The following is a 17277-nucleotide window of genomic DNA, read 5'->3' as shown; positions in this document are numbered from 1 at the left end:
ATTGACTTATTTTTAAAAAATATTTTTGTTGTCCCATACAAGTACTAGCAATGTTCAACTCCAGCTAAACTTTGTCAGCTGAAATTCAAATTTATATTCTTCCACATCACCTGACCTTTCTCACATTTGACAAACACCTTTTTTTTGTTAGTTCCAGAAGATCCCTGGTCATTCAAGTTAGCCTTCTGCCTTGTCTGGATTTGCCTGCTCCTGTGCCCTTAAGGAGGTGGTGACCAGTACTGATGGATTCCAGCACTTTTGAAAGCATTTTCCTAGGGAACCTTACAAACTAGTTCCCTGAGCAGCCTTAAGTCTGATCTCCCTATGTCCAGGGTTGGACTCAGAATGAACACTGAGAGGAGCTGGAGCAGCACCACATTCCCTCCTTCATCCTGCAGAGGCTGCAAGAGATGTACTCAGGAGGTGCACGGGCAACATGGATCCAGGGAGTGGACAGTGAAGGAACAACCCTTCCCAGTCTCAGACTTGTCACTGATGCTGCACTGATGCCTCCCACAGCTGCAAGGTAGCACAGATCTCAACAACCACCCCTAAAATGCTCAATAAACCACAGCTTGTCAGTGAGCCAGCAACAACAGCACTGTTTCCTCTCATTCTCTGCCAAGTGTGAGGAAGCATGTCTCAGTTTTCCTCGGGCTTTGGGACAATTCTTTGTCCCCAGCTGCTGCTGCATGCTTAGGGCATGTTGCTGGCAATTACTGCAGCTACTTTTGAAACTTCAACAACCCCTTGGCTTGTTTAAGTCCTACATGAGCCTGGGCACATTTTAGAAAAAGTCCTAACTACTAATATTAACAGAAGATCTACAGGGAGCAGAGACCTCCTAAATACGTGCCACAAAGCAATTGTGTTGGATTTCACAATTTATAAGAAGGGCATATTTAACATCACACTTCAGGGGTGCTGAAACCTGAAGCTGAGCAACACCCCTCCCACTGCCCAGCAGCTCCCACCCCATGCTGAGCAGGTGCTCCAGCTTGGCTCCACTCCCCCTGCCTCAGGACCAGGCAGTTCATGTTTGTGCAGGCATGCTCCACTTCCACCACCTTCAGAAAGCTTGACTTTGTGGGTGCCTTTCATCTGCTATGGTCTCATGGCACCAGACCCCTAGAAATGCATTTGTAAAGGAGCTAAGAAGTGCATGCACGCCCTCTAGATTTTCATTAGGAAAAAAATTTCCACTTAAGTAACCTCTGTCAAATGAGTTAAACTCATTTAAATCCCCTCAAACACCAGAACACCAGCAACTGCGCACTGCTACACACACTTAATGGTTTTGACTTCTGAGAAAAAAAGCACTGAAAAAAAAAAAAGTTGAGGTCTGATTCCAGTGTAAAAAGGAAAGAAAATGAAAGGGCTGGGTCTTCAAACACCCACACCAACAGTTATCAAACTCACTACAGCTTTTTCCACGTAGAAGCTTTTGCTGTTCTGCATATTTCTGGATTCCTCAGAGAGACACAGCGAGGGAAGCCGCCCAGCCACACCAAACCCTGGTCTTAGAGCACTGCAGCAAAGCTGGGTAAGCTCTAAAAGGCATCAGCCATAGAGTCTGTGTAGATCAGTTGTGAGCAACACTGTAATTCCTCACTAGCACCTGGCAGACTACAAGTCTGTGTTTTGCCAGTGACTGGACATTTTTCTCCACCTTCTCAAGGACCATCCTAGGCAGGTCCACTCATGTATTTCCCTCTCCACATGGCCATCACTCCAGTAGCACTAGACTAGGGTAGCACACCAAGCCAAACAGAAGAAGAAAGTTCTGTCCCCAAAATACATCACAGTCCTATTCTCATCTTCTTATATCCTAAAAGGACAACCATGTAAATCAGGACAATACTGCAAACAGCACTGTTAATAAAATAAGAATATGAAGTCCATAAATGGAATTGTACCTGAGCGAACAGTCCAGGGTCATGCCTGTGAAGTCAAAAAATTTAAGATATTCTTCGGCCACAAGCTTGCTGAATTCATTGCTAAAGAAAAGCGAAGAAATAAGTAAAGGTTATCATTCAAGAGTGAACCCCTCCAGAATCATCAGTAAGAATGTGGCCAAGCACGTACTCATATCAGCACATACTTTTTACCCAAATGTTTTGCCACATCAGAGCGTTTGAACCTGTCCAGATGGTAGAGGCGCTTAGCCAGGCGCCTGGCTGCTTCCAAATTGCTGCTGCTGCCATTGCTGAGGTCGTGGCCAAGGGTTCCAGTGGCATCCTTCTCCTGAAGTTCATTGCTCCCCATGGCTGCACTGGAGTCTAACACCACATTCTGCAGGTCGACATTGCTGTGAGATTAAAAGAATATGGAAAGAAGAAAAGTTAGATTGCATTAGCGCTTCCTCTTATAACAGCAGGCAATTAACTGTACTGAGGCAAGAGGACAGAATGTAAGAAAATCCACTTAATTAAATGAGCAGTGTAGAACAGGGACATTCACTTAGCAGTCTGCAGAAGTTAAGGGTTTCTAACAAACATGGACTTTCCTTCTGACTGTGCTATCCTATCCTTAACTGAGGCTCACTTCAGAGAGAGCTCTTTGCTATTATCAGCCTACAGCTGCAACTGCACTAATGCTTCTTGCATTAGTATTTTTTTTAACCCAGTTGCTTGCTTGGCTTGAAGAGGCCTCTTTAAAAGCAGGAAATTAACCATTTTCCAGGAGAAATGCAGTGATTAAGCTAGGGTGATCAGCTGAGTCAGAACAAGTCCCTTCCTCATTCTTCCCCAGTTGTCCTGGAAACAAAACAACTTTAAATCTAAAATAATATCACCAGAACTCTCAGTGGCTTCTGTGTTGCCCATGAGCAGTGGACATCCCACAGGAATGCACTGCTAGAAAAAGTAGGATTTGGAGCAAGGAACCCAGTTTGGATTATGACAGACACAAACCATCCACGCCAGCCTGGAGAACTCCTTCCTTCCTTCCTTCCTACTCCCTCCTGGTGGCAATTATTTCCCTCACCTGCTCCTCAAAGTCAAAATGCTCAGCATGGTAGTCCCAGGGCACTTCAGATAAATCATGCACTTACAGATTCCTCCCACCTCTAGTACAATGGGAAAGCTCTGGCTGAGCTGTGTGCCTGCTTTGCTTCACCCATGAAAGAGGCAAGAGCCCACTGCACCAAAAAGTGCACTCCCAAGTACACATCCTTGCACAAAGGCAGACTTTTAACTTTAGAAGAGTTTTTCTTTGACACTGGCATGAAAATTTTTGCAAAATCTCAGCTCTGTGTATATGTGTGTGTGTGCACGTGACAGCATTTCTATTTTTATTTCTATATTTTTATACTATATAGAAATTCTTTTTACTAAAATGCCATTTACACAGGGATAATGAATGATCAGAAAGGGTCATGCACAGGACAGATATGAGTGGAATGAGTTAAAGATGACTTTGTGCACACAGCACTTTAAACAACATACCACAGCTTCACATACCACTGTAATTTTCAGACTTGACAAGCCATGGTTAAAACAACTGATCACTGTGCTCCAGTAACAATTGTCTAGCCATTTACTCAAATGTCTGCTAGCCACTCATTAACTCCTCACAGATGAGATTTCATATAAGGTGAGCTTAAAATAAAAAAAAAATTGTGTTCTGCATGCTACAAATCATCACCTGCTTTCTACGTCTCTTCTCATCAATGGTTTAAGAGAAGGACATGTACAGAAAAGATTTGCCCATTTTACCTCTGTTTCCATTATTTCAGAGCTTCTACAACATCAGAAATATCACACATTCACCCTGTGAGTACAACTTCTTTATCAAGTATCTGGGCAAAACAGAAATCTAACCTGTCCCTGCAAGAACTGGGGATTTACACTGGTTTGCATTTATTTCAGTGTAAATAAAATGGTACTTTAACAAAAGGGAGTCAGCCTCAATGCCTAGTAGGAAATTAATACTGTAAATATAATTCCAACAACACTAATATTACTGGCCATCAGTTATCCTAGAAAATAAAAAAAGATAAAAAGCCCCTCCTGCCATCATTGTTGTGTAAAATGCCTCCTTGGCCCTATCCAAAACCACTAGCAAATGTCTGAAATTCTCTAAATTTGGCCTAAACCAAGCTCGTGAAGAAAGCAAATGACAGAGTACCCTGACACAAGCCCTGAGCAACACCTTGTCCATTCAAATCAGGCACAACTCATTCCAAATTCCCATCTCTAACAATTGACAAGAGCAAGGCATACTCAAGTGAGCTAACAAATCTACCGAGTCTTTAATGTAAAAATGTTGCTTCAAAAGCCATGCCAGCTCACAGAGCCTCCCCTCACTATACATCACAGTCCTCTTTCACCACTGCTCTTTATTAAAGGTAGTATTTATAGCCCTGAAAGATGGCCAAAGCTGACAAGAAACATCTGTACCCTGCTAGGAACCAGAGCACTACAAGATTCAACATTACCACAAACCACCAAAAGTTTAGAAAGGAAGTGCCAGCATCTGCAACTTAGTGAAATTAAGAGTACAGCACCTCCCAGCTTCTGCTTTGTCTCTAGGAGCCATGGCTGGGATAAGAAGGAGGAACACCCAGCAAGAAGGAGAGTGTTTTCTTTCCCCTGTTTGCCAAAACTAGTCCACAGGGCTGCATAAGAAAAACTATCTTCCAACTTTTCCATTCTAAAGCTTCATACTTTAAACCATACTTTAGATCCTTCAGATCAAAGGTGCCCATACATGCATTGAAGAATAAGGGATGCTTCCTTCTGCTACTCCAGTAGTTAATTCTGACAGTTGATTAGCTTATTACTTAGTACAAAGGGGGAGTAAGTAAGTACTTTTTGTACCTAGTACAAAAAGTAAGTACTAAGTGTGAGTATAAAAGTACAAGTACAAAAAGGCTGTCAAATCAATACAGGTTGTCTGTAACATAAGCCTCTTGTTCAGGGGAAATGACAAATTCTTAGCAGTAAAGTGAGACTTCAGTTCTCAAGTGGCCTTAGGTGGCTCAAAGACTCAGTGCTCCTGTCACTGAGGGCTTTGGAAATGCAGATGCCCTGTGCATGGCTACTGTGCAAGCTGCCTTCAGGGCAGGATATTTTAGCAGGGTCCAAGTGGTGTTGTTCTGGGAAAAGGCTGATGTCTCCTCTTACTTTCAATGCTTTCCAGGTTCATCATTTTCCCTTCACACCTCAGTTTACTAATCTGCTGAACTCAGTAACGCTTGCCTCCCCCTGTGCTTATAATGAATTCTAATCAAGAGCTAAGAGCAACCAAGGCTTAAAATAGGTCTCTCTTCTGCAGTCTATAGTTTCTACACATAAAGAATCCATAGCGGCATTACCATCAAAATAGTGCCAAGAAAGGGCTTTGTGATACAAAGCAAAACTGGGCATAGATTTCTCAGGCAGCTTTAGTCTTTATCACATAAAAATGAGAAACCTCCACTGAAAAACACAGGCTGAAAAATGTAATAGATTATACTCCCCCTAATCCTAGATTCAAGGCTAAAAGGGATTGCAATGATATTGCTGGTAAATGCCTGTCCAGCAATGGCCGCTGATTTTTACCCAGAGACACATTAATCTCTGCTATCAGAAAGCACAGAAAACAGAAGCTACAAAAAACCTCCAGACCTCTCTATTCTCACAGCACATCAGCTGTGGCCAGAAACCAGGTCTACAGACTGTGGTATTTCTGTCCCCAGCAATGCACTCCTGATGCATCCTTTCTCCTTCTGTCAAAGCATCTCCACACCCACACGGAATGCACAGAGGCTGTGACCACCATATCCAGCAGAAATTACAGGAATTCGATAAGCAGCTGCTGTGGTAAATGCCATACTTTCTAACAGCTCTCCAAGCTCATAGATAAAACACGTAAGCTGTAGACTCTAAGCTCTGCCAGGCTTTCCAGCTTTCCTGTAATACACCATAACTGCTAGGCATTTTGTTCTGTTTTATTCACTTATTCCAGTATACACCAGTTCTACAGCGAGTTAGCTCCCAATACCAAACTACCTCCATCTTGCCACGTTCAGCATTTAGCACACTTGATCTGTTTTCGAATATTCTAGATTCATTTACTGCCTCCATCTCCCATTCCAGATCCCACCAAAACTGAAACTCACAGTAATGGCTGACTGAAGAATAGCTGCAATTTCCAGAGAAAACACAGCAAGGCCAGTAACATAATGATAATGATACAGGCATCTCATATCTCAGTGGTCTACCCTCCCAGCCAACTAAGCTTTAAGAGGAAACCTCAGCCTGTGTGTGAGTTTATGATGCTTTAAACTTTGGTATGCTCTTCATTTTGTAGCAAATCCATGGAGAAAAAACTCTCTTCTTCATCCCAAGGAAAAATGCCTATTAGCATTTTCCTTCATGGAGTACAGGCTCTGATCAATTGGCCCAGCTGCTAACAAAGAAGTGATGTTCAGAGTTGACACTGAGTGGCAGGATGCGACAACTCAGCCTAAGTGCTGTCCTCCTCACAGCCACTTCAGTGATCCCAGCTTGCCGCTTTTTCCAGACTGATGCACAGCATATGCTCTGGGCACATGGACTCCCTTGATGCATATGTTCCTTCCCCAAGGAACACTAATTCATCTGGCATACACGTCTGTAGGGAGTGCACTGGTTGCACTAATTGCAGGGGAGCTTGGATTAAGACAGGGCTGGAACCTTCACAGACTTTTTAGAAATAGAGGAGGAGGGAACAGGAGGAAAACCAACCTTTTCTCTCAAATAAATGTGCATGCCTTTAACATCAGCTTTACTCCAAGGCAAGCTGTGTCTGGCATTTGCTAGCAAAACTCATCAGAGCAAAATATTTTAAATGCTTTCACTCTGAGCCTTCTCCTCCTGGTTCTGAAACAGGACAGCATTCCATCCATAACCATCAACTCTGTCCATGAAAAGCATGCTCTAATACTACTTCAACAGCCTCTCATGTCAGGGACAAATCAGAAACAGTCAGGTGCCTGCCCCCACTCCTCCACTCCACCCTCTATGTCCTGCCCTACGGAAACAAATCCCTGGTCTGCAACCCTTCAGAGAGATGTGGCTGTTCAGTGAATGATATCCTTTCACATTTCAGAGCAGACCAGACATAACCAGTGGCACAGTGTGCATTTTGTTTAAAAGGACCTGAAAAGCTGTGCTTGAACAGTCCAGCTCTGAAAGGAACAGCCTCACTGAAGAAAGTGAAGAAACCCCGGCAGCAGTGGGATGTGATGACTCAGTTCCTGCTGCAAATGACCCGACCACACAAACGCGCTGGGAACAGCTGTGCTGCAGTTTTGCTCGAAACCAGCTTCTGCAGGGCCAAGAGAGAGTGAGCATAAAAGCACTTCAAGCAATGATTTACCTTGCCAGTTACCTTCAGCTCCAGGGCTCATCCAAGAGAGGATGTAGGAAGAGGAGAAAAATAATAAAAAAATAAAAATAATGCCCTTTTCTAGCAGATGATTCAGTGTGCTATTTTACTCCAAATGGTTCAAGCAGCTTTGAAGTCCCACGTACGGGTTCTCTTCAAAGACTTGCTTTGAAGTAGATCCCTCTTTGAGGACTGACACAGCTGCACTTTGCTGCAACTCAATTCAGTGGGTGTCTCACAAGCACAGCATCAGCCAGGACATACAAAGTGAGGACGGGATCCAAAAACCAGAGTAACCACCAAGCATCGATTAAAAAGCATTTCAGCCTTGTCAGATCATAGGGAGAGGAGCAAAAGTTAAAAATAATAATCCCCGTAATCCCCTATTGGCTATCAATAAAATACATATGCAAAGTCAATTTCATGGGCTGAAATACATACTGCTGCTCAAAAATAACTTCTTCTTTCTGGTAATAATTTGTCTTTTTCTTTCATTAAAATAATTCCTACTGATTGTAAAAAAGGGAGCTAGCAGCTAAAGCATTCAGAAAACACCATTTCTGTAGGCTTGTATACAGCAAATGCAATTGTCATTACAGGATTACAGCATTAGAACAAGAGGTCCCACCACATGCAGGGACAGGATTGCAGCCCTTCTGAAAGACAGCACATACGTTATTACACAGACATGCTGGCCTGCTGCCACCTGAAGTACAAATGTCTTGCTAAAAATACTTCAGGTTTGAATCCATTTTCACCTCAGGCTTCATACATTGCTATGGCATGGGTTAGTGTTTGCTAATGGACATTCAACACATTAATGTCACCATTCCTAGAAAGTGAAAACCTGGTCCTCACCACAAGGGATATCCAAAGGCTCCTCCCTGCAATGGATATTTCTGACACGCACAGACACATAGACAGGTCTCTTGAAAGCACTGGGATTGTCCCATATTCAGGATCTGATCCACCTGCCCCCCAAAAAATAAAGAACAGACCCAACAAATGCACTGCACACCCATGACCTTGCTCAGAAAACACTCAGCCCCTACATGTTCCAGGAACACTCAGGCTCTCACCTCAGAGCCCACCTGCTCCAGGTACTAAGAGCCACCATCCCTGTGTTCAGCACCCATCTGACCCTCATTCCCTATAAGGCTCCTGCTGGGTTCTCCAGGACAGGATCAAAAGTGGGAAGACATCAGAGATTTTTTCCCCCCCATGCTTCGGCTTGTTTTAACTGTTGGGAGACTGGCTCAGGAAAAGCATATTAACCAGGCAACTGGTCCTCCCTGGCAAGGAGCAACACAGATGCATAAAAATACATGTGTTGACACCTTTTGGTTCAGGCTTCCCTGCAAATTTGCAGATGAAGCACTTGAGCACTGGCACTAGTATCACACAGGAGCTTTACACTGAAACCATGCAGCAAAATGAACCACCTGTCCTCAGAATAGTGAATAAAGAAAAAAAAACCACTAACCAACCCACAGCTCACCCAGCTGTGTTAGCAGGGAGTCTGCATGCCCTGTGTGCCCTGTTCTCCACCGCTGCTGCAGCATCACATCCGAAGACACGCATGCCTCTCTATGCCATCCTGCCAGCTGCCAGGCTCCGTCTCTCTCTACCCCAGCACACACACAGAGGAAGAAGAGACTTAACTAACAATAACGTGTAGAGGGGCCTGACTAGCAGCCAGTCGTGGCTAATAGATGAGACAGCACGGCTGCACTTCGGGACCAGCTCAGAGCTGGCAGAGGTGCCTTAGTTTTGGTGAATCAAGCCTTCCTGACCTAAATGGCTTTGACTTTAATGGAGACGTGCCAACAGATGCCAGCTTAAAAGCTGAGCTGCTGACAGCTCTATACTGAGGAGCTTTGTGTAGCAAACTGATCAGCTGCTCCACTTTTTTTTTCCTTTTTCTCTTCTGTCTCTGTCAGCTCCTGGATTTTTGTTTTGTTTGTTTTATTTTCAGAGGAGGCTGGGAACTGAAGAGGCGAAAAGTCAGCAGCCCTTTTTTTCTGTAAAACAACAGTTTATTTAGGAACTAGAAGCAGCTTTACAAACTCTGACTAAACTGGTGCTCCAAGGACCTCACGAGCCAGAGCAAAGGCGAACTCTGTACAGCCTATCTCCAGAGCCCTGCTAAAGTGATGACACCTTCCTGGAGGGAATACCAAGGTGAACAGTATAGCATAATATTTTAGAAGTTATTAGGCTGTGAAATAACAAGGCAAATCTTCTGCTGTCAAAATGCCAATGGTGTCAGAAATTCACCCTGTGAATTGTGCCACTCATCTTTACCTGGATTCAACATACACCCATGCCAGCATATTGTGGTTATCAGTGGCTAACCACAACTGACAGATGCATTAGCCCATGTGGTTAACGTAGAGCCCAGCAAATGAGCTCCAGTGCTTGTTTGCTTGCTCACCAACTGCAGATGCATTTGATGCATTTGCTTTTCTAGGACAATAACCAATTTCATCCCTCTGAATAACCTTTCTTATGCTGAGCATATGGTTGGCAGCAAATATGAAGTACCATGTCCCTGACTGATATATGTCTCCTAGGTCCCATATTCTGCCATGAGCTGAGGCATGTCTGAAGGTGAAAAAACATCCACTCAGAAAAATAGGGATTTCAGCAGATTTCACACTATATGAAAAAATTCAACTGAGTCTCAAAGCAAATCTTCAAAGTGAAAAAAAACTCTACCAGACCTCTATCAGACAGACTAATAAAATGAACGTATAAAGGTTACATGTTACATTCTTAAGTATTTAGTCTTGTAACTGTATTGAAAAATCAAATACAAGGTTACTTCGGACAAAAACACCAGTGCACAAACTGAAAACCAAAATTGTAACTGGCATGCGGGTACTCAAAAACTGGGAGGAGATTTAGAGAATCAACTCGGACCGAGGAATCAAAACTGGATTTATTTGTCAACAACGCTTATTGTCTTAAAAAAGGAATAAGCAGAGCGCCAAATAAGAAACTGCTGGAAATGACCTATACAGAGAAGAAAAATATCCACCATGGGAACTACTACAAGAGGTCCCAACAATTAAAAGTAACCTGGTACCCATGGGAATTTCAGGCTACATTCTTGTAAATTTATTTTGAGAATCACCAGATTGCTTTAGGGAGTTTGTTTTCCTCCCCTCTTGAATACATATGCAACTAAATTTGTGTTTTCATCTCTAGGAAAAAAAAATAACAGGACTTGCAGAATTTGCTGAGCACCATGAGTTCTTTGAAGATGATGGCAGGTGGCAAATATTTAGCATTTCTGAGGATTAAGAGTTGCAATACAGATTTTTTATATTCTCTCTGGATTTACAAAAATCTTGGGCAATGTCTTGCCAACATGGACAATGCTTCCCAAGACAACAGGAAAAGGCACTTATGACAGAAAAGAAATGCCGAAAGATTTTTGTTGTTGCTTTGTGGGTTTTTAAAAATTTCTTACTCTGACTGTAGCCTACAAGGGGAAAGGGAATGGAAAACCTGCAGTAAAGTGTGCAGTAAAGCACTAAAAGAAGTCTAGTCCTTAAAGTCTGGAAGCACAGAGATCATCACAGAGATAATTTCACACTTCTCATTTAGTCACGCAGATGCTTTGTCTGTGGTATACAAAGAAAAGATAACTCCTTTTCCCCTCAAGAATATCTTACTGCTTTGGAAACTCATCCCTTTCGCCCCACTCTGACTTGGATCACCAATTTCAATCAACTTGCAAATGATTACACCCAGTCCAGGCAACACAAACTCAAGCTCAATGTTTAGTTAGCAGCTTGCTAACAATGTTGCTTACTGCCTCTAAAAGTAAGACTAGACTCCCACGCTGGAAGGCTGAGCCTTGCTCGCCTTAACACAGCATGGGAAGGGAGGAGTACAGCACCTGGAGCATGGGTGTGGCAGTGGGGACTGCATGCCTCTGCAAGGATAACAAACAGACAAGGGCATCAAACGCCGTCCAAGTGCAGCGTCCTTACTGTCGTTACAAAGCTTCATTACACTGGCAGCCTGCGGTTCAGCCTATTTCATGAGGATCCCATGGTGCCCTGACACCAGAAAGGCTGTCACTCGGCTCTGAAACCTCACACACTACCCTCCTCCCCCTGTTCTCCGACCCCCTCCTGTGGAAATTCAAGGCTATTTCAGCTGCAGATTTTTTTTCCCCCTCAGAGGGTTAATCACTACAGAATGACAGAATATTCTGCATTGGAAGGGCTACAAAAGGATCATTGACTCCAACTGTTAAGTGAACGGCCCGCAACAGAGATCAAACCCGCAATTTTGGCATTATTAACGCCATGCTCTAACCAACGGAGCTTATCTCAGAGAACTGAAAGAGAATAAACTCCACCCCAAAGACACGAAGAGTCCCAAAGGAAGGCAAGCTGCACGCTCTTCTCCCCCAGCCATCCCTCCTCCGCTGGCCAGGTACAAAGGGCGCCTAAGCTGTGCCAGGAAAGGGCTACTTGAAAAAGTAATCCTGCCTGCTCTGCAGGAAGACCCCGGAGCAGTTGACATTCCCCTACCCTAAGGAAGAATGGCAGGTGGCTGTCAAAGCAGGCAGGTCCATCACACAGCTCTTGCCAGGACTTACTGCGTTTAACCACGGCCAGCAGCTGACAGGGAGGACAGCATGAATGAAATCTTCAGACACCTAGGAGCTCATGGAACTCGCAGCCTGGAAGCCTCTAGTAATACTTTTTCCTCTTTTTTTTTTTCAGTTCTGAAGGCATGTGACCGGCCCTCACATACCAGAGCTGACCCCTCCCAAAGCCAGCAATTTCCTAAGAGCGGAGAAGGATGTTACCCTCCCGCTAATTCATTAGGAGGCCAGGTTTCCTCGTACTTATGCATCAAAACCTGCAAAGTGGCACTTTGGGTCACTCCGGACAGGTGCAGAAGGGGCTGTGGTGCCCAGCTAACACGAGGGCATGACCACAGGGAGCCCCGGCTCCTCTTTTCCCAACTGGCACACGGCTTTCAGTTTCCAGGTGAAAAACCACCGGCTCTTTACCCTCAAGTGAGCCATCCCCTTCTGTTCTGGGCCAGAAAGAACTGCTCGTGTTTCACACTGCTCCCCCATTAACCAGCGCTGGTACTTGGAAGCATGCTCCCTGCCCAGTCACTTTTTGTATCACCGAAATACCACGGCACAGAGCACTGCTGAGATTTTCGTTTCGGTTTTTGCTCCCTCGGGTTGGCAGCACCGTTCCCGGAAAAGGGCAGGGGTCTCATGCTCCTTGCTGTCCCGCACTGCCACACTACGCTGCTCTGCTCCCAAGCCCCCCGCACCCCAAACGCCCACCGCTTCCCTCTGCACTCGCCAGTCTCCACATGCCCACAGCAGCCCCCACCCCTCGGGGAGGGGCTTCTCCCGCCGCTCTCCCGCGGGCAGGGGCGGCGGAGCGCAGCCCCGGCCGGGCACGGCGGGGCGGGGGCTCGCCGCCCCAGCCCTCCTCCTCCGGCAGGGCTGGACCACTGCGGAGGGTGCCCCCGCTGCTCGGCAGCGCCAGGCAGGGAATCGCATGAGGGGAGGGAAATCCGCCAGAGGGACTGCAGCAGTAAGCACAACCGCAGGCTCAGGCACCGTAGGAAACGAGAGCTTCAGCAGCCGGCACAGAGGTGCCACACACGCATCGCACTAGGATTACACCAGGCGACAACCGCGCGTTCCAACTCCCTGAGCCGCAAGGGCTCAGGAGGCTCTGGTTCACCTGAGCATCACCACGACACACCGGCTTGACCCCTCTGCCAGAAACCTCCCGCCGGCCCCAGCACGCACACACTGCTTCTCACCCATGTGCTCCCAACACCGCGATTCCCCACTGGCTCCAGCAAAGTAGTACTCACGACCTGTCAGTCGGCTGTCAGTCACCACACAACATACACGCCTAGTGCAATACAACATGATATTGGAATACCGGAGGAGGAGGGTGGTGTTAGCTGTAAGATTATTGTTGGGAGGATTACTCTGTTGGCCATACTCCTGTCAAGCCATCCTTCCGTGGTGACATTCTCTACCTTAGGTGAGCCCTTGAGGCTTATCCCTGACAAACCAGAAACACTCTTTTTTTTTTTTCTGTTCTTCTAATTGAGTGAGGAAAAAATATTCAAATATCTACTGCTAATTTTTCAGTATGGCTGCAAATCTAAACTAAAATTAATTCCAAGTGAAATCTACATTAGACAGACACCGGATGTGACTCATCTAAGCATACCTTGTCTTTGTCATAATTTTTGTCCTGATGAGCCTTACTTGACAGTATCTTTTAAATACTAGTTGCTGCAACTGTGGGATAGCAGAATCTAGATGTGAATGTGCTGCATGTTCTCCGATGTCCAGTTTTATGTCAGCCTTTGGTTTTGCTATAAGGAGCTGCAAGTCTTAGGACTGACCTCAGTTTCTAGCTCCATACAAATTATTGCAGATTAGCAGTCACTTATTGCCTATTGGCAGACACCATGCATGCACAAGATTTAAACATCTTTTTTACTGTATGATTAAGGGAAAAATATTTTAAACTCTAATGTCCTTCTGCCTGCTGTTTTAAGTGCAAATTGTACCTTAGTCCATAAAGTTAGCAAAACTACTTCTGCTCAAAGGACTTCTTTCATTTTAGCACAAAATAAATAAAACAGATAAAAGATATCCCACCCTTACTCCCAGAAAAGCTCTAACTAAACTAGCCCCATCTACTGGAATAGTCCTAGGCCTCTTAGATAACATCCTGTCCCTGGAGGATGAAGACCAGAGGCATCTTTGTCACTCACAAGGTCCTTCACCACTTTGCAGGTGTGTTGCACCCTCACCACTCTGCTTTTAATTCAACTTCTTACTTTGTCTATGTCTGCCTTTCACTGTCCCCACTCTCCTGTAAGAAAAGTTTGCACATAGAGTGATTTTCTACAATTGTACAGTATTTTCTGACCAATCAGCCTAGTTTTTGCTTCTCATATGACTCTTTCTTTTAATAGGCTTTCTCACCTCTCCTTTTACTTAATCATAAATTATTAACACTTTTGTAATGCTCACTCCTCTTTCATGAAGTGCACAAATGAAAGAAGCTAACCTGTGAATGTGGTGGGAGCAAAATCTCATCCCAGCAGAAGTAATGTTCTAAAGTCCGACTGGCCTCAAGAGAGGAACTACTGTGCCCAAAGTCATATGTTTAACATCCAGATCACAAACTGCATTTGGACAACTCATTTGTGTCCACAAAGTGTTACCGCTCCGAATGTTGCTGCCAAAAAATTCAGGTAGGAACTGTAGCTGAACAAGGTTCATTTGGAACCAGTAAGTAACTCCTCCAGAGACAGATCCCAGAGATGTGATAATACCAGCCAGACTTTTATCAACACATCAGCATTACCTAATAAACCTTCATAATGTAAATTTGCACTCTTCTTATGAATGGCAGGTTTGGATGGCTCATTTCTCTATAGCAGTCACCCTGGAAATTATTCTCTAGAAAATTAGAAGTGTTAAAAGAGGCAAAACTACACTCTCTGACAGTACACTGAAGTAAAGAGAGGCTGGGGAAAGATCAGCAGGCACACAGAAAGCTCATCCACTACTTTTACCTTTCCAGATGAGGGACTTCTGTGACATCTCCTTTGAAGAGTGTTTCGTTTGCATCCCTTAAGCCATTGGCAATGCCTTCACCACATCCCTTCACCTCCCTGTCAGGCACATCTGTCTGCCCCACGGCTGATGTCCTATCTAAAAACTGTCCACCCTCCTTCATGCGCTGCTGGATCATGGGAGTGAGTGGTATCTCAAAGCTGAAGTAGCTATCAGGCTCCGAGTACAATGTGTCCAGAGATTCCGCACTGTAGTACAAAGATGCATTGTCTAGGATGTTTTCAAACTGTGAGCTGTACAGATCAGTGGAGATGTCAGAGTGCCTCTGCCCAAGGAAATCTTCGTATCCTCCTGTGGCGGCTTCCCCCTCCTCAACCATCCTGAAAATTAACCAGAAACAGCTCATTTCAGTTTTGGGGCAAGGTTCAGACTTTGGGCAATCCTTCTCACCTTCCACTTTTCTGAGCAGAAAGGTTAATGCAGCTTTATGCAAGAGAGGGCACTGCAGGTAAAATGTTTTTTCCTTGCACTACCTCTCTTTATGCCAGCATCATTTCCCTCTCCAGGGACATAGAAAGAAACAATTTTCTGGGTAAAAGAAGAGGGCTGGGAGACATCCTAATATTATCTAACAGATCAGCTGCTTACATGCAAAAGAGAAAAGCACAGTGTGCAAGATCTGTCCTAGCACCAGTGCCAAGTCAGAGGCTGCACATGCTGGAGATGTGTATCCAGATGGAGCCTCTGCCCCTGAAGGATAATTAGCCATCTCTGCAGTCCTAGGACTGGGGTCTTCAGCAAAAAGCTGAAGGAGATCACTCCAAAATGCAAAGGGAAGCATGTGCAATTAAAAATATAGAGCCTGGGGAAACAGATTTGAAGGGAGAAGACTCAGCCTGCTGCTGATGCAAGGAAAGATATACCATTCCCCTGAAGAGTTTTCTTCTCTGCTGCACCAAATACTGTGGGGCTCCTCAACATGCCAGAGGGTAGCCAGCCCAAGTAATCCCATGCACTAGCCAAAGCAAAACTCCACAGATACAGAGGTGCAGAGGCAGGAAAGCCTCCCTTGCAGAGATGTTGTCTCAGCAGCACACACCTCTCCAGGTCAAAGTGGGCATGATTTGCTCAGAGCGCACCAGTGGAACCCTTTGTTTTGTAAGAGATATGCATCAGGAAAGAAAAGCAAGCAAATCAGGATGCAAAGCAGCACACCATTCTTGCAATATGTAATACTAAAATGATATAAAGATAGATAGATAGATAGATAGATAGATAGATAGATAGATAACACAGAAAGCACATACTGTATTTATCCTATGATCTACATAGCCTTAATGTCTTTATTATCCAACTATTCAGAGGTTGTCACATTTTTTGCACAAACTCTGAATGAAACCAGAAAATCTGCTCAGGTGCGTATGGCCAGGCCTGCATGCCAACTGTATTTAATTACACAGTGTCCTGTGTAATTTTCTCCTGGGAGAAAGCCTCCAAAAAGGGCCCTCCCCAGAAAGCAAACCCACATGGCCTGCCCCTCAATCAATTCAGGAAGAATTTCCTCTGAGAGAGGTGGAAAAAAACCTGTTTATTTAACAGGCAAAGCATTCCCCAGCACACAAAATGAACAACACCAGGGGACAAAACTCATCTGTCACTCTGAAGAGCTGACAGATTCAGAAAGTCTCTGCAGTGCGTGGTCACCCTGTTATCAGTCCCACCAGCCCTGGGGAAGGCTGCTGCCCACGGAAGGCCCTGGTGGGCCACAGAGTGCGAGCTCTCGGTGTTTCCCCGGGCACAGTCCAGAGCAGGGTCCAATGGATCCAAGAAAAGGGAAAGAAAACCAGTCCAGGGAAACTTGGGCTGCCTCAGCTCGCTGAACGAGCTAAACAGCAAAGGAGCGCGCTGTTCTGCCCTGTCTGTGCCCAGAGAGCACAGTGGAGTTCTGTGTCCAGCAGAGTGTGGAGAAGTGAGTGCAGGCTGAAAACAAACTCTGTGCTTCTTCTTCTCCCCACCTTCGCTCTCAGAGCCTGTCTTGAAGGCACAGAATAGAATATCCAGCATAAACAGATCATACACCTGGGGATATGAGCATCATAACATCACCCTAGGACACATGGCATGTCCAGATCCCAATTACACCTCCTACAAATGCTTCATCACATGGACATCATCGTGCAAACAGCAAGACTTCTGATCTTTACATTTCAAAACCTGAGATGGACTGCAAACTTCAGTAGGATGATGTGAAGTGGCTTCAGTACCAACTTCAGGCATTAGCCAGTCAGCAGCTATGTATACCAGTACTGTAAACACCA

At 45.0% G+C, this 17277-nt stretch overlaps 1 protein-coding gene across 4 annotated transcripts in view; it reads right to left on the bottom strand.

Annotated features, from left to right (window-relative positions):
* Window positions 1-17277, bottom strand: part of PSD3 (pleckstrin and Sec7 domain containing 3) — a 119140-nt gene that overhangs the window by 72350 nt on the left and 29513 nt on the right. For all 4 annotated transcript variants that reach the window (XM_021534826.4, XM_021534824.4, XM_021534828.3 and 1 more), the window contains 3 exons: window positions 14959-15339; window positions 2102-2308; window positions 1917-1997 (listed from right to left, as the gene is read on the bottom strand). In XM_021534826.4, the coding sequence (XP_021390501.3) occupies window positions 1917-1997; window positions 2102-2308; window positions 14959-15339 (669 nt within the window). The remainder of the gene's footprint in view (window positions 1-1916; window positions 1998-2101; window positions 2309-14958; window positions 15340-17277) is intronic.

This window comes from Lonchura striata, chromosome Z, assembly GCF_050655825.1.
Source record: "Lonchura striata isolate lonStrDom1 chromosome Z, ASM5065582v1, whole genome shotgun sequence".
Classification (NCBI taxonomy): Eukaryota; Metazoa; Chordata; class Aves; order Passeriformes; family Estrildidae; genus Lonchura; species Lonchura striata.
The sequence above is the reverse complement of the archived record's forward strand: the minus strand, read 5'-3'. Positions and strand labels throughout refer to the sequence as shown.